The sequence below is a fragment of the Accipiter gentilis genome, chromosome 9 (assembly GCF_929443795.1).
Source record: "Accipiter gentilis chromosome 9, bAccGen1.1, whole genome shotgun sequence".
NCBI classification, from domain to species: domain Eukaryota; kingdom Metazoa; phylum Chordata; class Aves; order Accipitriformes; family Accipitridae; genus Astur; species Astur gentilis.
The window spans coordinates 34,626,900-34,654,774 of NC_064888.1; the positions used below are offsets into that span (position 1 = coordinate 34,626,900).

At 38.2% G+C, this 27,875-nt stretch overlaps 1 protein-coding gene across 5 annotated transcripts in view; it reads right to left on the bottom strand.

The window, feature by feature from the left end:
- Nucleotides 1-1,623: 1,623 nt before the first annotated feature.
- Nucleotides 1,624-27,875, bottom strand: part of CCDC186 (coiled-coil domain containing 186) — a 39,705-nt gene continuing 13,453 nt past the window's right edge. For 4 of the 5 annotated variants that reach the window (XM_049811326.1, XM_049811328.1, XM_049811327.1 and 1 more), the window contains 15 exons: nucleotides 25,431-26,124; nucleotides 22,858-22,984; nucleotides 20,354-20,482; nucleotides 19,200-19,412; nucleotides 17,646-17,765; nucleotides 16,961-17,086; nucleotides 16,551-16,649; nucleotides 15,682-15,768; nucleotides 14,766-14,908; nucleotides 11,493-11,748; nucleotides 10,671-10,860; nucleotides 9,481-9,561; nucleotides 7,603-7,813; nucleotides 6,344-6,563; nucleotides 1,624-5,627 (listed from right to left, as the gene is read on the bottom strand). In XM_049811326.1, coding sequence (XP_049667283.1) covers nucleotides 5,544-5,627; nucleotides 6,344-6,563; nucleotides 7,603-7,813; nucleotides 9,481-9,561; nucleotides 10,671-10,860; nucleotides 11,493-11,748; nucleotides 14,766-14,908; nucleotides 15,682-15,768; nucleotides 16,551-16,649; nucleotides 16,961-17,086; nucleotides 17,646-17,765; nucleotides 19,200-19,412; nucleotides 20,354-20,482; nucleotides 22,858-22,984; nucleotides 25,431-26,110 — 2,766 coding nt within the window. In that variant the 5' untranslated portion in view covers nucleotides 26,111-26,124 and the 3' untranslated portion in view covers nucleotides 1,624-5,543. The remainder of the gene's footprint in view (nucleotides 5,628-6,343; nucleotides 6,564-7,602; nucleotides 7,814-9,480; nucleotides 9,562-10,670; nucleotides 10,861-11,492; nucleotides 11,749-14,765; nucleotides 14,909-15,681; nucleotides 15,769-16,550; nucleotides 16,650-16,960; nucleotides 17,087-17,645; nucleotides 17,766-19,199; nucleotides 19,413-20,353; nucleotides 20,483-22,857; nucleotides 22,985-25,430; nucleotides 26,125-27,875) is intronic. The other variant, XM_049811331.1, reaches the window with a different exon arrangement.

The window sequence follows — 27,875 nt, forward strand, 5'->3', positions numbered from 1 at the left end:
AAACCCATACTTCTCCATTAAAAAAAAAAAAAAACACACCTTAAAATAGAGCAGAGTAAAAAAAAATAGCAGCGCTGATTTCCTATTTCGCAGTCAACTAGACAAGTAAACTGCTAGCATTGGGTTATATATTCATTACCCAACAGCACCAGCATGAGACTGGCTTGCTTCAGGATCAAGTACTTCACACTACTGTGCTGTGAGAACCCTTCCTCTGCAAATATATAGTCGTGCCATGTCAGCCTCAAATACAGACCTATCTGTAAAATGGGGGCAGGAAGTTTTTCACCAAATGGCTACTTGCAAATACCACCAAAGCCAAGATCTGTATGTGAAGAAGTTTAGCTTCAGGCTGTTGTTTCCAAACAGCAGCACTAAGTACTTGGGGAGCACAAATAAATCTTGATTTTTGATCACATTTGTCAGCAAAAGCTGTATTTGCCATCAGTGGAAAGCTGGAAGAAAAACAGTGAACTGCAAAACAATTCCAGCAAAGAGTTATACAGGTAACAGTAACCAGAAAACTTAACTGGGAGCCCTCACCCTGATCCTAGGAAGCTAGTGGTAGTTTGCCATTAAATCTCAAGAAAATAGGACACCTCCTTGTCTCACTGAAGGTACTCTGGGAGATACTAGAATAAACTCCATAAATTATCCCCTTCATGGCATTCCCTTTTCCCTTTCTCTGTTTCTCTACAATCAGGTTGCAAGGGCAGGTCAACACATACAAATCTGATTCCCAGACTTTTAACATGAGCATAGCCTCAATGAATTGCCAGCAAACTGACAGCATTTTTTAAATTTTTTTTTTTTTAAAAAAACAACAATATCACGGCTAAAAAACAAGCTAAATTAGATCTCTGCAAGGGAATAAACCAGAGCAGCAAATAGTGTCCCAAATGTGATGCTGTGGCCAAGAGAACCAGCCCTTGCTACTGGGACTGTGGGGTTGTCAAATTCACACGACACAAGGGAGAAGAGGACTCCAGCATCAAGGCCACTTACCAGGACTGGCAGTAGCTCACAGGAGTACTTACGTGCAGCACACCTATCACCTGTCCTTAGGACAGAAAAGTCTCACCCCCGTTTCCAAGAGCTGACAGTATGAAAGGTGTGCAGCCCTGTTTTCCCTGGCTTTGCTGTTCAAGCTGACCTGCAGTACCAGAGGTACATGGCAAAGATGCACTGCCACCTCTTGTTTAGGTAGCGCAAGAGAAAAAGTATGGGCTGGCAGCAAGCATCGCCCTGCCACGCTGTGGGTAGCAGCAATGCCTCCAACTGCAGATCCTGTTATATAGTTATATCGACTTGAGGGGAAACAAGAAGGGGCTTTTACGGTGCCCTCCCAGCACCCGTGCTGGCAAGAACAGTTTGCTGGCAATTAAGCTGCTTTTAGCCCAGAGCACTTGTTTACAAGCATCACGAGGACATTTCTGCACTGTGAGAAGGAGAGAGTCCCACTCACTGAAGATGACCACCCAACATGCAGCACGCTGGTGCCACCACCACAGGCCTCTACCGAGAGCTATGGACGCAATCCAGAGTTAAGCAGCAGTAAATAAGCAACGGTACAAACCACAGACTCAAAACAGACTTTCATACATTTGTATGTTTATTATTTCAAAGTACAATATATACATAAGGTATAGTGATATCTTCAAAAACTTTATACAGAAACAGGTATCTACAAAATTAAATCAATAGACATTCTGTGTATATTCAGACAACATACATACATATATTGGAAGATTCAACATAGTTTCAGTTAGAACACGAAAATGGGAAGGAAACCCCCATCCATCTGGGAAAAGCTCTAAATACCACCCAGGTCCCCCTGCAACGCAGCCGTCTGCCCTTTGACAGGTTTCAGGTCGTTGTGGAGACACGGTAAATCTGATTTCTAGTGCCACCTACTGCTGACATTTACCATCACAGCCGGTTCCATTGACAGCGGGAAGGGTGGAGGAGGCCCATTCAGACAGGCCTTGTTCTCTGAACCCCTTCCTAGATTTGGGTCTCTGCAGCATGCGGGCACTCAGCTTTACACTCAGTTCAGTGGAAGCCAGAGATCTGATTATTTTATTTTATTTTTAATTTTTTTTAGTTATGAACAAAAATATTGTAATGAAAAAATATTTCAAGAGAGTGTAACTTCAGTTTTAGTAGCTGGAAATACTGCAGGTGATGCCAGCAACAAGCAAAGATGATAACTTATCTGAGGAACAAATCGGTTTCCACTGTCTTCTGGAGACTAAAAGAAAAAATATCATACAAGTCTATGTGGCAGAAAACAAGTGATTTCTATAGCATAAAATGGTATTCATCAGTTCAGAGGGTCTGGCTTTAGACAATGACAGTGCTGGATTTAACAGAGGGTGGAAAAGCATAGGCAGCTTTCCTGTAGGGCCTCTAACAACAACTGGATGTGTGATGTTTGAATTCAAAGAGCACCCTGAGTATTTAAGAAACAGATGTTTAAGCCTGTAGGACACAACTAGCTACAAGCTTGGTATTTTCAAAAGCAGCCTGTGGCAATTACATGTCTAATGGACACTGAATTTCAATGACAGGTACGTAGCTAACTGCTCCAGGCTGCCTTCAAAATTAGTTCATCAGTTTCTCTCTAAAATTCAGTTTATCTAAGGACAGTTTTCAATCTCAGGTTCATAATATAAAGTTTCCAAAACAAGGGTAAGTGAAATGTGATTGCTATGCAAGCCTTGCACCCATTCTGCACCGGCTTGTGCTCACCTGTATGAACCACCCTGCAGAAGCACACCTTTTCACAGAAGTGTTCTTGTGAACACCAGCACCGACAGTATTACAATCCTGACAATCTACCCTATGGAAACGACAGGTGACTTGCCAGCAACATTCTTATGGCTAATACACCACTGCCTCTCAGAAATGAGCAACATTATTAAGCAAAGTTGCTGGCTGACCCTGTCAGGCATTCATCACATTTTGGGCTTACTGGATAGAGAGTCATTTACCACTGTGCGAGCTAGAATGAAATTTTCATCTATAACAGGTATGTTTAAAATAATGCCTGCAGAAGATGACTTTGGTCCATGAAGACACTGTGCACAATAAACAATGTAATATTTTGGCTGCTTTATGTGTCTCCATAACCAAGGAAAGTCTGAGAAGCTACTAGTGCTACAGAGGAAGCAGCAGCATTTCCAGCAGGGCAGGAGGACAGCTAACTAGGTTTCTCAAATAACTTAAAAGGAGAAACAACCATGCCAAAAAGAAATAAGAATTTCCACAATGTCATTGCACTTATTCCATCTGCATCCACACTTCTCCTTCATTCACATTGTACACCTGGAGAACATACATTAAATGATTACAGTATTAACATGGTATTGAAAATACTGGAGTCATTCAGCTGAATGCTTGAAAATATCCAGAGATCTGGTACATTAACGCATGAAAACACAAACATACAAGAGCTAAGCTATGTTCTTACATGCAAATTTTTCTAAATACTTTCAGCAGAAGGTCTAGTTCAGTCACAAATAACTGCCTGTTTACTTCCTGGAAGCTGGTGACAAATCTGTTTCAGCAGAGCCAAGTAGTTTCCTCTTCACGTCACTTAAACAACAGTAAAGCAGAGGTAGTCCCATGACTGCACTGGTCCAAATTCCCTAACATTTCAGATAACCATTGCTCTCAGGAATTAGAAAAATATATGTATAAAACCCCACCCAGATTAAAGGCTCACAGTTTCTACAATGCTCAGTCAGGTTTTAAGTAGTTTGTTTCCACCTTCCCTTTCTAAAGAAATACTTAATCCTTTGATGCTGAAGGGACCTGCTATCCAAGACTCCTGGGTTTTGATCCCACGAGGACTTTCACAGAAGCCTATCTTTAAAGTAAAAAGGAAGTCTCACTGTCTTGAATCAAACTACTCAAACCAAATCAGGCCCTTTTGCTCAATTTGGTTCATTACAAAGCTCAAGTGACTCAGTGGCACCTGAAAATGAGTACACACCCTTAAGTCACCTAGATGCTTTGATAAATTATCCTCCTGTGTGCTGCCGGATTCAGGCCCCTTGTTTTGTGAATGATGCAAATGGTGCCTGTGGTAAGACAGATTCAGTGTCCCACCCCCCAGTATCCTTTCTAATTAAAATAGCTGAAGCATTGCTATTGTAAGTGTACATTGAATCTTTTTTCATGATAATAGGAAGTTCAAGTATTTAATAAAAACCCAAAGTACATATTTACACTGTGATCTGGTTAATTCATTTTGGTCAAAAGGCAATAAATACAGAAATCTATGCATTTACTGCTGGAATAGATATTTCAAATCCTGTAAATTACTTATCCTGGAATTAAAATATGAACATAATGTCATGACTAACCAGAACCTTGTCACCTTGATACTCTTCCTCCATCACCCTCTCAGACACTGAAGAATTGAATAACAGTTCTCAGTTCATGCCATTTTGACCAACTAATTCTTCACAACAGTAGAATTAAGGAGTTGTACAGATTTCTGTGCCACTTTCACAGTACAACCAATAGATTAAAATCCCATTTAGATATATTTCCTATTTCTTACTATTATTTTCACTAGCTGGTCTAGCCACAGTTAATGAGAAAATTTAGTTAGCTTCCGTTTGTCTTTGAAAACAGATTTTCTGACCACGCGAAAACAGATGCAATCACGATGTCTACTTGTACATACGTAACAATGGGCAGTTAAAACTCCTTACTTTTTAAATGCTGGTAGTTACACAGAAGGCCAGTGAACTTTATTAACCAATTATCTGATATCAGACTTCTTTAGATCTGTATTGTCTGAAGATCAAGGGTTTACAGGATTTATTGAATTGACATTTAATTCAATTATATATACTCAACAACTGAGTTTGAAAGCTTCTTAATCCCTTAATTTTACTGTTGCTTCGCTTCTTTTAGATAAAGAAACTAACCATTGAATGTTAATCTAAAGCAGAAAATATGCAATATCATGGCCACCACTTAAAAACCAAAATTTTGTTACAAAGCATTTTTCCATGCGTATGTAAAAAATGCTTAATCAACCTAAATATCACAAATAATAAGGAAGAAAGGAAATAATGTCTGAAAGCCCTTAAAGCTCATTAACACTGGATATGTTCAACAGCAACTAAGACAGAATTTGTTGTATTTTTTCAAGCTCCATCACTAAGAGGCTGATTAATTATACTGGGCAGAAATTAAAATCTCACTGCAACTCAACTCAAAACATAATATGCACTGCAAAGCATCTGTATGTCATTTCAAATAAAAGTTTTAGATAAATGTAGTGTGTAGTAAAATTCAGCAGCACCTCAGGCTGGTATTGAGTAGACAGAACCACACTGATGCCAAACCCCATAGATCTCTCACACGAGTAAGGACAGCCTGTAACATGGTTAAAGGCTGTATATGCAAAATACCGGATGCTTGTGCTGGCAGGCAATCAAATTTCAGGAAACATGTAAAAAACAGTGGTCTGTAGCACCTGCCTTTTCTGCATCTTCATGTTGGTTATTCCATAAAAGTTTTAGTTATGTCTGCTTTATTCTCTGTTCCAGTTCATGCTTGTGTTTAATAAGCCGTTCTATTTCTGTTCCTAGAGTTTGAAGGTTTTCCTTTTGGGGGGAAAAAAAAAAAAAAAAAAGAAAAAAAAGAAAAAGGATAGGGTAAGTTATACAGAGAAAATGAGCCAGTCGGCACAAAATGCACTAGTAAGTTAAAATTACTGTTTATGTCAGCAGGTTGGTACTTTCAAGTATCCAGAACAAGCACAAATGATTAGACAGAGTTGGAGAAAACCAAGCTCATTTCCATAAAGGACGCAAAGCTCTCAGCAAGTCTTTTTTTGCAGTTACTAATAATCTACAGGCTGCCTAGACAGTGTTCAAGGTGAACGATAATTACAGGAAGAGGTCTCCAACTTCTGCAGAACACTGCAGTCCTGCTGGCAGCCTGCACAACACTTTCCAGCCTGCCATCTTTCCCGTGCAGCAGACATGCTGCCCCAATAGCTCTATAGAGTAGCTAGCTACTGGCACAGGATGAGCATGTAGGGGGAGATCATGGAAAGGCCCTTCCCCGCTGAATGCACGGGCAGCTCAGAATTCATTTCAAGAAGCAGCCTGTTAGTGCAGCATACTACATGGGTCCCAAAACAGAGGTTCAGCATGGATCATGTTACATAACTCTTTGATTAACCCAATGCTATCAACGGCACCAATTCACAGTGAGCTGACTTCTGAAAAGCCTCCTCCTTTTAACAGCATGCATCTCTTTGAAGGCAGTATTTCAGAACCTCAAGAACTGTGGAAGAACTGGCATAGCTACTCACTTTCAATGTAATATTTTTCAGTAATGTATCTTCCAACACAGCCTGTAACTTCCTGTTTATCTCTAAGGAGAGTTCCAACGTGAGACCACTATCTGCAGGATGAGATGTGTACAGAGATGCCATAATCCCACCCCGTCTACTCAAGTGTACTTTGTTGAAGTCAGAGGCCTCTGATGATAGCGTTCCAGCTTCTTCCCGCAAAATGTAACTCTGAATAATTCTGGGGGGAAAAATAATTTTAAAAATATAACATTACAAGGCAGTGAAAAGTCAGCCATGGAAGTAACTTCAGATTCCTGACATAAGAGTAATTTTATTTTCAAGCAGTACTGTATTACTGAAAAGGCAGTAAAAATCAACTCCTGCAATTTCTAGGTCAGAGGAAAACCCGGGATACCAACAGTGCTATAGGAGATGCTGGTAAGCCTAGTCACTACAATGCACAAGGTTTACATATTTAGAAGTATTTTGAGAAAGTAATACTGCTACTGGAGCAAAAAGGTACTTAAAAAATGCCTCTACTTTTTCTTTGCTGAAAGACTCCAGACAGGTAATCTTAAGCTTTCTACAGATGAGACAAAAATTACAAAGTCTCTGCTCAAGAGTCTTCACAAGCTGTGATCATGTTCTGTGGAATGGTACCAGATGGGCATAAACAGGCTCGTTAAGCAAAGGCTAAACTTAACGGACAACTGTACTTTCCAGAGGAAGGTATATGCTACAATTTCTTCCCCTCCTAACTGAAGTTCCAGACAACATCCTGTAAGACAAGATTCCACTTGCATGGAAATCCTGTCTCGTTAAATACTGACCACCTTTGGCTCAGATACATTGTTTGGTATGCATGTCAGACTACCATCTGGAATTATGCAAATTCTCCTTCCAAAACAAACACTTATAATCAGCACCCTTTTAAGCACATGCAGAGAATGGACTCTTCTGTTAGCCAGTGGCAGCAGTCCACCTCAAATCAGCCACCTGGTGACCATTTTGCTACCAAAAAAACCACTTGTACCAGCCTATTCCTCCTGAAAAATTTTAGTAATAAACAACTTGACAATTACTGTAACTGCTGCGGAAAGGTAAGGAAAAAAAAGGTTAAGACTAATCCTACCTTTGAGATCTACTTTCACTGCAATATTTTTGTTGTTTTAAATATTTCCATTTAGACGATTACTTGTCTTGCATAAAATCCAGAATACTTGTCTAGTGTACCAGCTCAACACTGAAAAACTGCACGAACAGAATTCAGAACATACTTTGTTTTTTTCCTGATTTCCTCCACCAGTTGTTTAATGTGATCCTCCATAAACTCCATCTTTTCATTTTTTCGAGCATGTGCCTTCTGCAGCCTTAGTATTCTTTCAACCAAGATAGACTTGTCCACCTCTGGGAAGCTATCCACGGCTACTGAAGATCCAATATTCTCAGGTGACCGATCTTCATTGCTGCTGCGCGCATTAAGCGACCCTGCCAACATATACATATTTGTAAAAGCTCTTTCTGCTTTTATACCAGGTAAAATGTCTCTGCTAGTGCAGTGCATGCATTCATTACATTTCAGTAGCTTAGGGTATTTTTTTCAAAATGTCAGTTTCCCTTATAAGTTTGTGGGGTTTTATATAAACAATCCTTATACCATTTAAATGATTCATGCTGAGACACAGCAGTGTAGTCCCCTAGCATGGGCATAGCTCCTTTAGTATAAGTGTGCTTACTTCAGTAATGCTTACTCTTGCTTAAGTACCTTCATATTCATTAATATTGCTTTGTACAATACTAAGCTGATTTTAAACATACCTGATTTAGAGTCCACTAAAATTACAACACTGTGAAAACTGTACAGACTGGCTAAAGCCCGATGTATAAACACTCTGCAGCACTGATCACTTAGAACTTGAAGTATTTTCTTTTCTTTCTGTTCTTCTCTCCAACTATTCCTCTGTCATACAGTGAGATTACAGGACACTGACAGAACTAACCCAACTTAAAACCCTGTCCTGGTTTCAGCTGGGATAGAGTTAATTTTCTTCCTGGTAGATGGTACAGTGCTGTGTTTTGGATTTAGTGTGAGAATAATGTTGATAACACATTGATGTTTTAGTTGTTGCGAAGTAGTGTTTATCTTAAGTCGAGGATTTTTCAGTTTCCCATGCTCTGCCAGCAAGGAGGTGCACAAGAAGTTCGGAAGGAGCATAGCCAGGACAGCTGACCTGAACTAGCCAAAAGGATATTCTATACCATAGGACGTCATGCTCGGTATATAAACTGGGGGGAGTTGGCCAGGGGGGCTGATTGCTGCTCAGGGACTGGCTGGGCAGTGGGTGGTGAGCAATTGCATTGTGCATCACTTGTCTTTTCTTGGGTTTTATTTCTCCCTCTCTCTCTGTTATCTTCCTTTTCATTACAATTATTGTTATTATTATTATATTTGATTTTCTTTCAGTTATTAAACTGTTCTTATCTCAAGCCACAAGTTTTACTTTTTTTTCTCCTGATTCTCCTCCCCAGCGGCGGGGGGGGGGGGGGGGGGGGGGGGGCAGGGGGAGAGTGAGCAAGTGGCTGCGTGGTGCTCAGTTCCCAGATAGGGTTAAACCACGACAAACCCAAAGATACTGAGGAAGAAAACAGATGTTGTTTTCAGATAACCACTTCTAACTGGATAGAAAGTAATGAATTTTACACAAATACACTGACACCTCTAAACATGCTAACTGATTTATCATTTAAGCAGTTGCAACTGTCAACAGTGCAGTTAAACAATGTTGGAAGCCACTGCTCATTTTTGTTTTGCCTCTGGCAGCATTTAAGAGTGTTCTCTATAAACCGGAGTCCTCCAAGCTTCCTCCAAACATAAAAGCAACAAAATACAAAAGGTAGGCATTTAAAAAGAACCAAAATATATAAACATTATAAACATTAAACTTTAATCTTTTAATAAGAATAAGCACCTACAACTGCATTCAGCCAAGTGCATTTTGGTGCTTAAAGGCTATTTTGTCAGCTTTAATGGGAGGCTGCCCACACACTGCATATGCACAAACCAGAGAAAGAGCAAGGATCATGGCAGCACACACCATGGCAACCTTATTAAGATCAAAGGATTGTTTTGGCCACCCTGCTATGTGCTACATTACCTGATGAACTGGAACGGCTCCCCATGCTGCTTACTTCTTTGTCATAATTACCATTTTCCATCTGATCCAATTTCCTCCGTGCTAAAAGTATAACATAATTATGGTTACCAACAGCAAAATAAAACCCAAAAATCATAGTGTTACACAACATACAAAAACTCTAATCCTCTCTGATCTGCACCAATTTAACATGGCGTGACAACTGAAAGGTAATGGTAGCAACTAAAAAAACCGCAAAACCAAACAGCCCCCCTCTCCTCTCCCTGCATACAACCATGAAGCACCTGGATGCAACATCCACCATGATCCCTACACCCTGCAGCAGTTGCCAGTTGAAGCAGGTAATGTCGTACATAGGAGTAACTGGGAACAGCAAGACTTAAATTTGATTTTACTTTTGATTAGGACTGCCATGTAAATAAGTACTGAATGACAGAATGACAACTCTGTTCCTGGATCTCATAACTATATCACTATGGGGAGCTCAGTGTAGTACTTGTGCCAGAAACACCACTCATTCAGTTGGGATCAAGAGGGAAAGTGCACAGCTGTTCATATATGGACAAAAAGAGACATGGAACTTGTCTTGCACAATACCAACAGGATCTCTTCTTTCAAATACCTTTTGAACAGATTTGATTATATTCAAATCTATTTGCATTCAGAGCATATGCATTATCAGGTATTTAATGATTTCTGTTTGTTGACAAAATTAGTCATCAGTCTCTCCACATCCATCTTTAAAAACTGAAGTGCTCTGTTTAATATACTAAAAAATAACTGTCACCAGCAATTTCTGATACAGTCAGCAACTAGGAAACTTCTAGCAACCTTTGAATATACCCTTACACAGGCCAGGATCCAAATATACGCACAGTGACATTTCAGTAGTCCCATACATGGTAAGAAAGACTAAGCTCTTTTGAAATAAATCTTTCATCTTTTATGTCTAAATATAACTTTTAAAATGTATTTAAGACTGAAAATTGACACTAAGGCCTGTTTCCTGTAACTGCAGTTTCCGTGAGATCTAACTTGCTTGTTCGCTCTCATTCTCTTTAGGGACAGGGAGAGCTTGAAGGACTATACTCAAGCAGTGGGCATACGCAGACAGGACCCTAGTCTCTACCAGACACTGTGAAGGGGCTTACAGATGGGGCTGACTCATTATATCTGAAAATAATTTCAACCTAGCTGAAGTTGCTTTGTGAGATCTTTCAGGTTTGCTGCATGCTTGCGCTTCTGGGTAGCCAGTTCATCTTTCAGTTCATCCACGTGGGTCTTCAGCGCTGTTAGTTCTTTCTGCTCTGAAGCTAGCTGAGCCTGTAGTGTCTCAACCTCTAGCTTTCGCTGATCTTCCTCCTTGTGTAACTTGGTGGCCTGAAATTGTAGTTTTATTTTCAGTCATATACAAAAAAATTCCAGCCTAACCATACTGTATGCTCAACAGCCTTAACTCTGCACTTTTCACCTGAGAATCATTCAATTTTACATCTATTATTTAGGCTAAACACTACCACTGCAAATGAATATGCAGCACAGTGCAACACTGCAGTAAGACTCCTGAACAATCTCCAAAACATCTGCATGATACAGAACAGAGCCAGGCAGAGCTGTACAGTGCAGTCACATTACCTTCTGTGACACACTAAGTATATTAAAAATGCCATTAATCTCATGTACAAACAGGACCGAAGAAACAGTTTATAGTAATAAATTTGACAGACAAATTACAACCTTTTGATTTTTTCTGTGACACTTGCACAGAGAATAACTCTGTACTCCCAGGAAGAGCAACACAGTAACACTCCATTCCAGTGCAGTGTGCCTCAGGATTTCTTTCCCCTTAGAAACACGAGGTGTTCATATCCTGCTGCTATTATGCTATCAAATTGGCAAACTCAACAAGAAATTGCGATCAGGTAAAGGCACAAGGTGGAATTCATGTGCCACATCTATATCGGTAACAGACATCTTACTAGTGCAAAAACGAAGCCGCACACCGTACTCACCAGATCATCTTTAGCCTGTTGAACGCATTCCAGCTGATTCTGCAGCTCTCTTTCACTGTAAGAAAGCTTATCCAACTGGCTCTGTAAGGAATTGTTTTCAGACTGAAGCTGTGCATTCTTACTGGTTAATTTTTCAGTGAATATCAATAGCTCTGATTCTCTTTTCCGACTACCTTCAATGTCCTTCTGGAGATCAGCTATCAGAGAATTGAAACCATCTACTTCTTCCTTTAAAGCACTGATTTCTTGTTCATCTCTGCCAAAACAATAGTATCTTATTAGGGATAACCTGAGCTTAAAGATATGAAACCTTATTGAAATAAAAGCATTCAAGTCAAGACCAAATAAGGCAGAGGAACAATTAATGGCCCTGGGGCATCTGTTAGTCACTGGATGGCTTTAAATGCCAAGGGAGTTTGCAGATTCCATTTCATGACATGTGCAGTGCTAAAGTGACAGATAATTGTAACCCACATGCAGAAGGACAAGCAGTCATTAGCTCCCACAAGGAAGATCATCTCTCTGTATCCAACTTCATGAGCTTCAGTATAAGGCATAAACAAACCCCTCAAAAACAGATGCTGTAGATAAGAGGAAGGTCTGCAAACCCAACAAAGGCAGTCATTCTGTAAAAAGACTTGTCTTTAAGAGATAGGGAAATAACTCAGTTTTGAGCTTCTCCAGGACAGCAGTATAGTGACTTCTGAAACGTCCTTATCCAAGCAGTGCAGCTCCGATTCAAAGGACCTGTCTTACTCCACTATCCCTCCCCCAATCCTGTACAAAACAAGTTCTTGTTTCTACTGAAACACTCCCATTAGGAGATGTTTGATCTATCACCTGCAATCCATTTGAGTAAGAAAGGCTGTATCTCCAGTTATGATCAACATTTTAGAGAAAGTGATTTAAATTAATTCCGAAATTAAACAGCTGTTAAAAGAGTTATGGACTAAAAATGTCCTCCTCATTTGCTCTTGCCATATTATTTCATTAGTTATTCAATCATAGGATTTTCTACCTTTCTAAAACCTTACGTTCCAACATCAGCAGAAAACCCCTCACCTCTCTTTCTCACAGGGAGTGTGTATATTCAAATTTTAAAATAAAATTAAAGGTATACAAAGCAAGGCTACACATCTTATTTAATTCCCTGTCAGACAGGGTAATTACCAGGAGGCTCAAATCACCTTAAGTCAACAGCCCCATATCAACATGTTTCTTCAAGTAGAGGTGAGGCTCAGGCAATCCAAGTAATTAATAATTCTGAAAATGAACTATAATTTTGCAAAACTAAGTACATTCTACTAGAACTCCACTACTATGAATTATATGCTTCCAGCTACCAAAATGAGGAGTTCACGTGGTTAGTGAAAACAGAAGTTAGCTAGCATTGCACTACCAAAGGATAACATCAAATGTATTGCACCCTGCATTTACAGTCTTTTTTAGGCTAAATCCACCTTTCAGAAGACTTAAGACTGAACAACTACACCACTAATTTTTTTCAGCCATTTACGCTGCAAAGTATCTCACCTATAGTTCCCATTTAAAAACCTATGCCAGAAGGCTATGCTTCTATTTTACATTTCCAAATTATGTTGTTTCCTTATGACAGAAGAAATCTCTAGTTAACAGTCAGGGTTGAACCAGACAAAATTAAATGTTTAGACCATCCTAAAAAGAGACCTCTAGTTTATCCTTAAAGTTCTCCAATGAAGGGGACCAGGCAACACTGGAGGTAATCAGTATCCAGCTCAGCCATAAAGTTCTTCCCAGCATTCAATCTAAAATCATCTTTCCTGCAAAACTCTTTATTTTTATCCTTCCTCCAATGAACAAGGATAACTGAACACTCCCTTTATAATGGCCTTTTACACATTTAAGGATGTGTCCCTTCCGTCTTCTCTTCCCGAGGCTAAAGAAATCTGCCTGTTTTCATCAAGAAAACAGGTAAGATTTTGTGTGAATTAAGATGAAATTCCTTCCATTTGCTTCCAAGAAAGTGAAAGGCTGTAAGTTCATTTATTTTACACAACAATAGGAAAAACAGAGGTCAAGATTCCAGGATTTCTTTTTCATAGATGGTAACAGGAGTTTAGTGGTCCAAGTTTTAAATCTCTGGTTGAGACTCCACAACTTTATCAAACATTCTAAGGAGTACTGGAAACACGTTAAAGTCATTCTAAAAGAGAAATAAAAGACAGTATGAAACTCGATGTAGGGATAAGTATCATACAGGAAGGATACTTAAAATAAAAATTTATCCAAATTAGACAGGAATGAGAAACAGCTATTTAAACATGTCTCAATTACTGAGAGGAAAAGATAATTGGAAAAAACACATTTGTAGTTTCACACTGTGATCACAGTCATTTAAATTCATTTGACAAGATCCCAAGTGAAAAATAACTGTTATTGGTCAAAGTGTCTCTAACATATTGCATTTTCCCTAGAAAGCCTGATGACACAGTGCCAATACAGCTGACCAGCACACAGCAAATGGAAAATGCTTCATTCTCTAAACCCTGAGGAAGGCATATAATCACTGAAATATTTTTCAATGTAAGTAAGAACTGTTTGAAAGCACAGGAGGCACACATGGGTGGTTCTACTTATTTGACATTTGTCTATCTCCATTTATGCAATGCCACTAGAATCAGTGAAGTGGATTACATTTATGTATTCTAGTCTGTATGTACCATATACAAACATGACTATGTTCAGACACTCCTGAAGTGTCCACAAACCCAACTCTTCTCTGAGATTATTTCCCTTGCATTCTTAAATGAGCACTTTGACACAGCAGAATGAATTCCAGTCCATTAGAAGTACAAGTGCTCCCTACTAGCTGAATGCAGCATCTGTCAAATAAATAAAATTATTTTTGTTAAATACTTTTTCATCCACCACAATTTTGCAGCAATCTATCTTTCCAGCTTAGTTGCTTTTCCCCAATCTTTCAATAAAACAAGCACTGGGCTGACACCTAGAAGACATAACTTCCTATAGAGTATGCTGGAAATCAAGCACTTTTTATTCCAATAATGAAAGATGTTGAAATAGATTTATCCATCTCAATCCCCCCGTCTTACAAGAGGCTACCAAGATTATCTCCAGTACTAGCAATATTGATTTAGATTAGAAAAACACTTATATTAGGACACGGATTCTTTAAATTACGGTACATTTTAAAGCATCAATAATTTCAATACAGAAAAACTTTCCACATCCCAGATAATCTTTTAAATCATTCCTCAAAGTGCATAGCTGTACCTCTGATGTTGATCCTGCAGACGATCTACAGTTTTGACTCTGTCCAGCAAATTCTGAATTTCAGTTTTCTGTCTATTAATTATTTCTTTATACTTGGATAACTCATCTTCTGTTCTTAAACGCTCATCCTCTAGACACTTCACCTAAATAGAAGAAAATCAGAAACTATTTATGCTCCCAAACTTCAGAGCCGAATTATTCTGATCAAATGTCTAGATTGCTGTACAAAGCTCCTGCGTTAATTTTGGTGGTTCCAAGTAGCTTAGAACGATATTCCAAGTACTTCACATCAAATACAGTCAGAAAAATTAAGACCAAAAAAAGAAAGAAAAAAAAATCAAATTAAACAAGTGTAACATTAGTTTTGTCCAAAGACTCACACTTACCAGTTTAATGGACCAGGATCCAAAGACATCATCTTTCCCCAGTTACCAGACCAACCCCTTACTATGTCTTCCTCCCTTTTTCTAAGTCCTATTGAGCTAAATCCCTGCTCTGGATAGAGGGACTGGCATGCTAATCTATAGACTGTTCGGAAGTTATGGATAGCATATACTCCTCACCAGAGGTCACGTGTACGAACTCTACAAGACTAGTCTCACAGGTAGGAAAAGTTTACAAGTATTTCTCATTTTCCAAAGTTACTACCTTTACAAGATGTTTACTAAAACATTTCTCTCAACTTTTCAGTCAAATGAGGTGTATACCATGAAACATTGTTGTACTGTGGATCAACTGATACTCCCTAAGAAGAGCTACCCAAAGTCAACCGTTACGTATCCCTTCCAGTCTCATGCCAGCCGGTCTCTAATCACAGTTTATTCCAAAAGATGTAAAAATACAGATTGAATAGTCTTGTTCCAAAACCCAACACTATGCCTTTAGCCCCACTGCAATCCACCACAGCATACATTACCTTTGTTCTCAGTGTTCGAAGCTCATCCATGCCTTCTTTAAATGTCCTCTTCAAGTCTTCCAGTTCTTTTATTTTTGCATGATGGACCTTTTTAAAGAGTGAGAAGCTCCTTTAGAAATCTAAATGGACAGTGGCATCTCCTGGGATGTCAAAAAACATCTAGGCCAATGCTGGCCACCACAACAGCTGAGATGGCTTAAGGCAGAACAGGTGCCCTAAAGGTTTGTTTTACTTATTCAAAAAGCAAAGCCAAGCCTAAAAGCTTCTTTATTCTCAGAAGAGCTGAGAACAAAAAGTGAGATTGCACGCTCTCTTTTCAAGCGTACAAGTTTCTGGTTTTAGGTGTACAGATCTATGCCACACAGCCCCTGGGGAAAGTTCTAGGCAAACTGACACTTGGTTAACTCTGAAGATGGCATATGCACATATTAGCTGTGAGCAGGTACTAAATCACTACAGAATTTAGCTTTTGGCCTAGCAAATCTCTGTACGGAACAGAGGCTGCTCCCTGTCTCTCCTTGCCATATAGCTTGGCAAAATACTGGTCAGAGAAAGGCCTGTCATCTGAATTTGTGCTCTAAATTACAGCAACGTTCACGTTTATAAATGAAAGAGCAGTTATTTCATCCTCATTATATCATACTTTTCTCATAACTTTGTTTTTAAAAAGTGAATCAAGGTAATAGCTATATACATCCTCCAAAAAACAGGGCTGGAGGCAGACACCTGGGATGTAGTATTAGGCCAAAAAGAAAAATGTTTGGCAAAAATTTGAAGCAGCTTAAGATAAGATTCTCAAAATTAAAAACTCATGGCATTCTTAACTACTAAGTTGCCAACTGTGTTGACTCCACACACCACATATTTACCTCCAGGTGATCAGACTTCTCTTGAATTTGTTTCTCTAGTTCTCCTTTAGTTACTCGGAGTTTTGCATCCAATTCATTTGATTTAATTTCTTCTGACTCCTAAAAGGATTGAAGAAACGTAAGTAGAGTTTTAGAGTTTTATGTTCCCCTTTCTAGTTGACGAGCAGATGGCTTTTCATATCACTGAGTCTTTTCTGTAGGTACATAATTCTCAATATGCCAAGAAAGACCCCCAACACTGCATGCCAATCAAGACATACATTTTCCCTTTTATTTAACAACTTTTCCAAGTAAAGAAACCAGTGACTAGTCATCTCAGCTTTGTAGCTCGCACAGGATAATTCTTCCCTGATACAGCTTAAGACAGAAAGGGAGGAAAAGGTGACTCAGGTGCTAAACACTAATTTCACCTCCTGAGAAAATGTGCCTACTTGATAGGTTTTTATCATTTCTTGACAGTTTTTCCTTATCTGGTCTGCTTCTTCTTTTGCTTCAGTTAATTTTGTCATTGCATCTTTGAGGCGTTCTTTAGTTTCCTACAAAAACAGTAATAAATAATGGCTTAAACATATTTATCTAACTTAATCTGGGAAAAGCATTTCTCATAATATAAATTTCCTATTTCAGTATGGAAAGAATTAACAACAAACAAAAAGTATGTCCAGCATTATTTTTCCTCTTGCTTCCATTCAACTATTACTTTATGCAATTTCGTTTGTTCCAACGCTGAAAGCACAACAGAAGGATCTCTCGGTTACGTGCCATGCACATTTTCAGAGAATAGGTTTAACTCTATCACATAAAAACTAAACTAAGAGAATTAATTCATACCAAAAAAAAAAAAAAATTAAAAATCTGATCACCAGATTAAACAGAATCCCCCCCCCCATACATTCTCCCCTCACATCCTTTCAATATTTCCATTTCACTATCAGTATCTTTAAGAGCACTATTCTGACTTTTGCTGCAGGTATTCAAATTAAACAAAAAACACTTCAGAAACAGATTTTAATACTATATAAAAAGTAAACAGTATATCAACTACATTCCTCTGACTACATTTTCATGTTATAAAATCAGTACCACTTCACTAACCTTGTGTGAATCCATTTCTGTTTTCAATTTGTTCTGAGCCCATTTTACTTTGATAACATGAGAATTGATTTCTTCTTTCAATTTTTCTATTTCTCTGTTGAGTCGAGTGGCTTCACCGTCCTAAGAAGATTTCATAGATACTATTTTATGGATTAAATCATCTAGTGCATCTGCAAGACTCGTGCTCAAGTTTCACATGCAGGGGTTGGTTTTTTTCCTTAATGCCTAAATTTTGCAAAAGCATGCACGTACTTGAGAGTGCTTGATAATGCTTTAGCCCATAATCCAGTGAAAAAAACCAACATTACTGTTCTGGTTTGAATAACAAGGTAAGGCTGCATTACTGTTAGCATACATTAACGTTACATATCTCTCAAAAGACAAAGAGCAGTCTAGAGTCCTGATCTAAAATAAGTATCTCCTGGGTAAGATGCACAGTCCTCTCTTTCTTCTTTTCTGGCAAAAGGATGAGGAAACACAGGTTCAAAGTGGTAAGGTCGTATATTATACAACGCTACAGAAAAAAACTGTGACACCAATGGGTCAGTATTACCAGCTATACAGGTGCAGACTAGTGTGAGAACTGACAGCGAAATGTATGCAAGTCAAATCACTAACCCGTGCCAAGAAAGGATGTTAACAGAAGCAGATTGCTGGCAAAACGTTCTATACCAGTACCCACAAACCACTGCATTAAGCCAAATTTCCAAATTGTGTTTCTGAAGTAATAGGCTCATCTTACCAAAAAAGTTTAAAGCAGCACAATTCCTGTAAAGCTCTAGTGCAATCCTCAGGAGTTATGAAGATAGATAGTATGTTAAGTTTTGTTTAGGAAACCTCAAGTCAAGCTACACTTCCCGTTCATGTGAGAGAGGACACTGAGGTGATTTTTTGTTTCAGAAGCGTGATTTTTGGGACTTCTATTAAGGTGTATTTTTCTGATCCTTCTGTGCATAGTACAATCGCTCAGAAGAGGCCCAAATCAGAGTTTGAACCCTATTTATCAATTTTTGGATCTTTCACATGAAATAAAATTGTGAAGCATAGCTATGAAGCACAATACAAAAGACCTGGAAGAGGCTGGTGGGAATTTCTTATTGGCTTCTAAAAAAGAATGGCTAACTTTTGGATTGGGGCCTGAAAAATTCTATTGCTTTCTTACCAATTTTTAGTAATACAAAAGAGAAAATACAGAGTGAAAACAGAAAAATAGCAAAAAACCCTACAGCCTTTAAAAAAAATCCAAACAAGCTAGAAATTCCCTCAAAATCCAGGGTCTGCAACAAACAGTCTTTTCAATTTTGTCAACCCCCGCCCCCCTAATGTTTCACAAACTAATATTCAGGGAAATATTAAAAGGAACTTCAAAAAGATGACAATGAGAACTCAGTAACTTCTTCCCCTTCCCTTGAAGGAAAGGGGTTTTCACAGCTATACAGCAAACCCAAATGAAAACAGGTTTCTTTCCACAAGTACAATAGCAAACAAGTGATAAGGTTGTTCTGATAGTGCTTTCAATCATTCACTCAAGCCATACAGCAATACTTAGAGCACCTTAGTTTCATAGAGCTGGTGCAATCTTCCTTTTTCCTGGGAAAGTTGTTTGATTTTATTAGTGTGTTTTTCTATTTCTTTGTTTGCATCTCTCACTCTTCTCTCAAGTATCTCCTTTTCCTTTCGGAGGTCAAGGGACTCCTTCTCTCCTCGGACGTATTTCATAACCATTGTTTCCTTTTCATGGCGTGCTTCTTCACATTTCTTGTTTGCCTTGAAAAATATTAAGATAGAATGAATCAATCTTGTATTTCATAATTAGCTTTTATAAGACACTACTGGATATTTTCAGTATCGCAGTATAGTAGCATACCAAAGTAGGACTCAAAAGCTCCAGTTTTGCAAAGGCTAATGGTTAGATCCCACTTGAGTACTAGAATTACTCATACTTCTAACAGTAAATATATATCTAAGCAGTTGCAGTTTCACAGCTAAACATCTCAAATGAGTTATCAATACATTAGTAATCTGGGATATAATTTGTTGTTTCAGAAGGAAAGAAGTGTATTTGCTAAGTTTTAGTAACAAAATAATTTTGCAAATACCCACTACCAGTCCTCTGTCTTCCCTCATCCACATGCCAACTGCACAATCATTATCCAGTAGCTTATTTTTCAGATGGCTTATTTTCACAGATTCCCCCTGCCTCAGCACTAACAAATTCAGCCTCAAATAAAAGAAAGAATCAGACACTGAGCTTTAGAGTTTAAACAATAGAGAAAATACTTGGCATAATATGATACTAAGGAAAAAAAAATCATCTCAGTTCTCAGTAATACATGAGACAAAATAAGAGCTTTGTGCTGGAGTTGAGAAAAATATTAATTTTGTGATAGCCTGCCTGAAAAAAAGCCACTGCCAGCTTTTACCGCCTTTTGAATCAAGATCAGCTTACAGGCAAGGAAAATGAGATTTCCTTGAGGGCTGAATCCTATACATATAAACATACACATTAAAAAGAGTTATCAGGCACTCTAGAATGTTAACAGCTATTTATAAATTCAGTGATGCCAGTTATCAAAAATGCTACTGCAAGCTAGTAGTTCCAATTTTGGAAATTTTTGCCTTACCTAGTGATCTAACAACTGAACCTACATTTCCTACAAGAACCAAGTTTGTTCATTAAGATGTTCAATAATAGTTTTTTCTATTACCTGTTCCATTCGAAGGGCCATCTCTTTATGCAACTGCTGAATAGCATTTTTGGCTGCTGCATCTTGAGTTAAAAGTTTGTCTTTACTGGCTTTCACTTCTTTATTAAGCTCTTCCATTCTTGCTTCCAGCTAAAAGACAACGTTATGAAATAATTATAGGGAAAATAAGACTTTGATCATGTCTTGTACAGGCAGGAATATTTCACACAAAATTAGATGCTTCAACAGATATTTACCTGTATTTTACACTTCTCAAGCTGCAACTATCCATACCAAGATCTAGCTTTGCATTACAGCACAAGCATGAAATATATCAATTCTCATCTTCAGTGAGACTAAAGATGCATCAAACCAAGTAAACGTGAGGCATAGCAATTTACTACACAAAAACTTAGATTGACAGCAAATCCTGAGATGCCAGAGCAGAACTGGCTGCTATCTGAAGTTGCTTTACCTTCCACCCTTTTGTTGCTATCCCTGTGCCATATCCTCCACCATGCCAGCAAAGCAATCATGCATCCATATGGAACTGGACTAGGAATTAATTCATTGAAAAATAACAAATAAAGAGGGCCTTAGTCATTATCCTGGCACTTTTTTTAGCCACCTAGTGAACGAAGTCAGAGACCCAATCCAGCTGAAGAGTAATTACAAATGTTCAACTGGAACACTTCCCAGTACATGTTCACTTCACAGCCATGCAAGTCCAGTACAAGAAGCAGCAGCACTAATGCAAGAGCAAGTGGTGGCTACATAAGCTGTAATGCTGCCCAAAGGTTGTTCAAATTGTGCCTTAACGACTATCGTCTTGTTCCAGGGGAAAGCCAATTCACCAAGGTTAGGTTTTTTTTGTTTGGTTTGGGGGGCATGGGTGGGGTATAAAAAAAGTACACAAGGTCTCAGGGTTGTTATCTTACATCTTTGTGCAATTCCAAACTGCTACATAAAAGGCAAGAACAACTTAAAATGCTTCTGTTACCACAAATGAATTGATCATACCCTGTTCAGCTTTGCAAATGAATCATTGCTCATAAGCAAAAGAAGTTTTACACATACAAGCATGCACACACAGTTTGCTTATAGTTGTGACTGCAGCCAAGCTTTCATTTACTTGAAAGCTACCAGAGAACACTAATTCAGAAATCGTAACAATAAAACACTCGCATCACAAATGAAAAAAATTCAAATGTTTCACTGCAGTGTATCTTACAACTCCAGGTGCTATCCAACTACAATGTAGAAGTGTAACACTGAAAACCAGTATTTTCTAAAATCACCTGCAAGTGTGTAACCACAGATTCTACTTATCTGACCAGAAACCAGAACAAACTCCTTCACAAATGTTTGTTTTCAGAATGGGATAAAGCAACTGCTGCATGATATAATTTCACGAAATCATACAGTGCTATCATGGAAATACAGACAAGAAAGAACAAGTAAGCTGCTCATAGAGATTTATTTGGGTATATGCAATTCCAATTTGTAGTCTAAAAATAAGACTTTTCAATTCCATTTTCAATTACATCATGGATTTTCAAAGATTCTTTGAAATTAACCAAACACAGACTAAGCTTCTAACCTATGTGAATACATTCCTCTGGAACACTACAAGCCTGACACACTGCTTTGAGAACAGATTTCTGTGTGATGCAGACATTAACAAAGAAACTGGACAACGAGGATAGTATCACCAGTACTTTGACAAACAGAAATTAGTATTTTAAATGCTATCTCTTGCCAGATTTCTAAGATGTAATCTGTAATGAGTTTATAAAGCTGAACAACCAACTGCTGGAACATTAGCAGATAACTTTGTAACACACTAAAACCAGCCTACACCAATGCACATTCTTATGCTCCTCTTTGGCCTGTCATGGTTCTAACATTCACTGAGGAAATGCCTGTATATAGTAACCAATAATATCAAAATAATGTGCAAGACCACAGTTAATATGCTCCACACTCTATACACATTCCACATTTCGTTAATATTTAACAACTGTAACTACACCCCCATCCACTTCTGTTAGCAGACACAGCAGTTAACAGAAGATAAAGATGACTAATTAAAAAGATCTCCTTTATGACTGTGTAAGGGAAATAAATCATCCTATCAGGATAAAAGACTGAATATGTCATTTTTTTGTAAAAATGTTTAAGAGGCCTTCAACATGCACTGTCTCCAGCAGGAAGCCAAAGTACACAAAACCCACCTACCAGGGCAACCCACGAAACAGGAACTCTCTTGACTTGTTCCAGATACAGAACACTTCAGTGATGTGAATCTAGAAAGTCAGTTTATCCAAAGACACTAAATGCTTTTAGCCAATTAATATTTCTTGGAATGGAAGAGCAGATGTATCCTCTTAAAAAGCTCAGGATAATAAACACAGGTATTCCTTCCTTCTCCTTTATGCTACCAAGGATGTCTTGTTAAATGGTGGCGATAGTGACACTGTATACAGGTGAGATACTAACCAGCATTTCTGTTTTGTTATCTGTACCTGTTTAATAATGTTGAGGTGCTGCTTTTCTGTTTCTGTTCGTTTTTTCAGTTCATCTTTTAAATTGTCCTTTTCTGAGCAAATATCCAAAATCAGTTCCTGATGTTTTTTATTTTCTTTTATCAATCTGTAAAAAAAAAATAAAAAAAAATAAAAAATTAAAACCAAGGTACAATAGTACTGCGGTTTTTTATTTGTTTTTAATTTTGAGATATATGGGTTCTGCTCTTTGATCTGCAAATTTTATTGGGAGTTACAGCCAGAAACACTGATGAAATCCACAAAAGCCTTACAAAAACAAAACAGAATTATGTTGTATATGTGAAACAACTCCAAACCAGCAAGCAGCATCTTTCTTGTGAGGAAATTGCTTGTTTCCAGCACTTTGGGGTTGTTACAGCCCATGGTGACATGAGACACTTAGTACCTCTATGCAACAACAGAACTGTAAATGTTAATAATTTTAAGGTACTTGTAAGACAGTAACTTCCAGTCAGATAGCTCTGCAAGTCAAATGTCTGAAAACACAGATACTGCATTCATTTCATGCGTTGCTCAGAGCAGCCCTTGAAGTTCACAACCTGGTAAGAAATGGAACCCTGATTTTTTAAGTCCTAAGTAGGTATGTAACTACAATAGTGTCCATGCTTATACTCCTTATAAGGTTCAATTTTTTAGCAATAGTTTGTTCCTTTGCAGCTCAGCTGTTTGCAGCCTGAGTTGAAGCTGATATGTATTTAGTCTGACCTCCTAGCACAGCAACAGAAGCTAGTTACACATAAAACTCAGAAGTTACACTGTCAGAATTGGTGAATAAACAAGAGTCTCAAATGTATTTAAAAGTTTGAAGATACAGTTAGATGGTGGATATTTTAGGCCACCAATCGCATGAATTTATGGGAGGCATGCATTTGCCTGAACAAGATATTTGAATATCCCTTTACACATACACTTTCATCTTTAGCTCCTTTCCTTTGAAAAAAACCCTCTCTAAACAAACTAGTCTCCTAAATTACAAGGAATTCAAGACCATCAGTGAAGGAGAGCTTAGCACTTCTGGTTTTCAATCCATTAATGAATATTCCAGGATTACAAATTCTTCATTCACACAATTGCTGTTCACCTATATATCTTAGATCTGATCACAGGAGACAACTGGGCTATTTCCAGAGCCACGTTACAAGAAATTCTGCTGATCGTAAACTAAGGGACAAAATCAACCCAACCCAGAATGCCCTTTGGAGCAAACATAACATGTTCCACAGCAGTTTTACACTTGAGGCGAGTCCCCAAGAATCAAAAGGGTACAGCTAGGAGAGCAGCTGGCAAAAAAAGATACCAAAGACATATTTCTATAAAAAACTTCCTGTACGTATACATAATATATACATATATCTATTTATATAAAAATTTGTCTCTTAGAAAGTAATTGGTCCATAGCCAAAAACAGTGACTTGCCTTTCAGTTTACCATAAACAAGTAAAACACAAATATCTCGTTAACTTATGATCTCCTGGAATGACAACCATCTACACACCCACCACTTCAGATTCCCACTCCTCCTCCGTAATTAATGAATGTCTTAACTATGCATTCCCAAGCTTTCCTGTCATCAACTGACTTTTCTCACATTTATGATTTCTGTCAGAGGTTAACTGGTGAGATGCAAGAGAATACTTTCCCTCCTCTGCTTTTTGGGCATCTGTTCTCCCTCTGCCTGGTTTCCCTCCCTTTGATGTCCTCCCATACCATGATATCAAAGTGCCTTATATGAAGAGTAGGACACTCATTTCCAGCTCTGCAAGCAGGAATAAATTTGAAGTCAGAGGCTACGTTTTGTTAGCAAAAAACATTTCTAAAGGAGTAACAGAATATGAAATGCCAAGTAGGGAATCAAGAAATCAAGCAATGAACTGGCTTTTGATGAATATAAATATTCTCCATATAGCATACTGCCTGGCAGAACTATTAATCCCAGTTTATCATAGCAAAGATTATAAGCCATGCATTTCAAATGCCCTCCTATAAAATGTGGTAAGACAGTAGTTTATCTATATATGACATTTCCAACTCAAAGAATAGCTCTCAACTGATTAACAACTTTGCTGGATTATGACAGGAGAATGAATACTACTTGAAAAAGAAACAAGCAATTTCAAATTCATAAATAAAATGCACATTGCAGGAGTTAGTAATTACAAAGACTCATTTCTCCAAAGACATATATGGACTGAATGAATCCTGGACTATTTTTATATCACTGTTACTTTTACAGTATTTAAGTAATTCTAGACATTGGCAGGCTATTCAACTGAACAGTTAGCTATTCAGTTGCTGCCAAATTCCACAAGAATCCAGAGATCCAAGGACACATTTTTATTTAGAAGTACATACCACAAGTAAAAATAATTCCTCACTTAAAGAACATAATTTTAAAAGCTCATTAACTGTCCTTATAACAACTCACAAGAGACTACTTGTTTATACCAAAGTGTTGTATGCAGTTGTACACAACACACAACCAAATTTTCAGTACACACCTCCAATTGTGATGTGCATACTCAAATACTCACTTTTTAATAGTTTGTTCTTGCTCCAGGTATTTATCTTGCACACATTTTTCAAACACAGCCAAGGCATGTTCACCCTTCCGCACACCATTTGGGAATTTTCGTTCCTTTGAAAAATCTGTAGATAAGAGTTCAGACTCTATTTCCTTTAGCAAATCCTCCTGTGAGGAAGTCTGATGTATTGTGGAAATAAGCTTCTTTGTGCAGTCTGTGTCGTAAGGGCTTTCTGAATAGATTTTATCACTCGATTTTTTCACAAAGTCAGACTCCTCCCTTAGGTCCTGTAATATTTCCATTAATGACTGTTCTGTCTGATTAGTTTTTGGATCTTGTTGTTCAAATTCTTCACTAGATAAATGTTCTGGTTTTGCGGAGCCTTCTACTTTTCTTTCAGAGCAGGTATTGGCACAGCAGTCTGCCCCTCCACACGGCTGCTCCTGTCTTTCTGCCAGGTCCCCATTGCCGCCTACACCAATAGCTGTTGAATCCTGGTCTGAGGGCAACAACCGTGATTCCCTTTCCAAGACACCAGCATCATCTCCAGTATAACTGATGCTTGAGCAGTCCTTCATTCCAGATGTTTTATCAGACTTCTTATTATCTGGGGACCTGGAAAAGGCATCATCTGACAGATTGACTGGCTCCACCGTGCTTTGCATTTCTGGTAAATATCCCTCCATCATTTTCCTTTGGAACTCTAGAAGTAGAATTCACATTACACAACATATTATATTCAAAATCAAAATGAAAAGAGACTGTGAGAGGGGAAGAAAGGCTACTGGAAATTAAAATTCAAAGGGCAAAAATATTTAGATATGTAAGTGTCTAAAGTTGTTGATCTTCCAGCCTGACTAAGTAAACACTTCAATACAAGTTTTTCTAAAAGAAGGTGAGAAATCAAGGATGGCAAACAGGAAGTAGTGGGGTAGTAAATGCCAAGACAATAAAAAAAAAGCAGAGCTTTTTAGAATTTATGATTCTATCATTTAAATCCACAAAAATTCCAAGAAGTCACCTCTGAAAGACACTTCAGACATAAAATAAAAACAACAACAACAAAAAATATAGAGCCTTACAGCTTTCATTTTCCTATACATGACTTGAAAGCAACATCTTGACTTACTAATTTTTACAACACAGGGTGACTCCCTCATCCAGCCAGAATATTCAACTTCCTTACCATCATGTCCTCATTCACCACCCATACAGCAGAATGTATCTGTACCCAGCAACCTACAGGAAGGGGCTGGGGGAGGATGGGGGTGAGAGTCTCTTTTCCCATCTGCTTGCAAGCAGCCAAAATCCCTTGCTGTAAGAGCACAGATGGTCTGCAGCACATTTGTGCTCTCAAAAAGTAGCTTGCAGAGCAAACATTTGAGGAGTCAAAAAGCTATGTAGAAAGTATTCTACTAGAAGGACACCATATTGAGATCCAAAGAGCCAGAACACTTATGGAAGAGCCTGAATATAATGCTGTATCTTCTTTTTCAGGAATCCCAGGTGATCAGGTGTCTGGAAAGGCTGCTGGCATTTTTAGCAAGCACAAAAAGCCCTTATATCATTTCCGTTAGCAGGAAATCATTACAGCAGTCATGAATTTTAGATGCAACGCTATCCCCCGATACCGGATAAATTAGACTATTTAAAAACAAGGGAATTTTTTCATTTATAAATTCCACTCTGCTATTCCAACAATTATATCAAAGGAAGCAGTAACACTGCCATCTTGCAACATCAAGCTTGTTTTCATACTTGCTTTCTCACTTGTTTAGCAGTCTCTTACACAGTCACAACAGACCAAGTCATTCAGCTACATGCTGCAGGCCCTGCACTTTGACTCACTCTGAAAGGAAACCCTTTGTGCTGCTTGGCTCCACTCCTCCAGAGTCCTGCCTTATTAACCAACACTTAGTACTGAGGCTGACATTGTTAAAACAGAGGGATACATGAATCCCTTTAGGTCTGTGACTAATTGCTACCACTATCACCTTTCACTATTAGGTCTAAAAAACAGATAAGGAAAAAAAGCAGCAGCCTCAGCCCAGCTGTTTCTACCAGGAAATATCATTAAACAACCAACCTACCACTAGTACCTGAAACCAACAGTTGGGCTACAACTGCCAGTTAATCAACAAGAGAAAGGCATAAGGAAAACTGAGCATAAGGTTGAATGTATGAAAGGAAACATATCACGACTAGACAACAGTCACAAATCAAATGACAGTTACACATGTTTTAAGTAACAAGCAACCACTTTTTCTTTTTGGTTTCAAAGCAAAAAATACTCAACGCTACAGCCCCTAAACCAGTACAAATCAATAGGAACCAGAAAACAAATAGTAAAGAAAGCTACAAATTAAAAGATATGGTGAAGGTATGAATTTATATACAATGTGATACATTTACAATTACTCCCCTTTTTACAAACAGATCTCCTCTGATACTAAT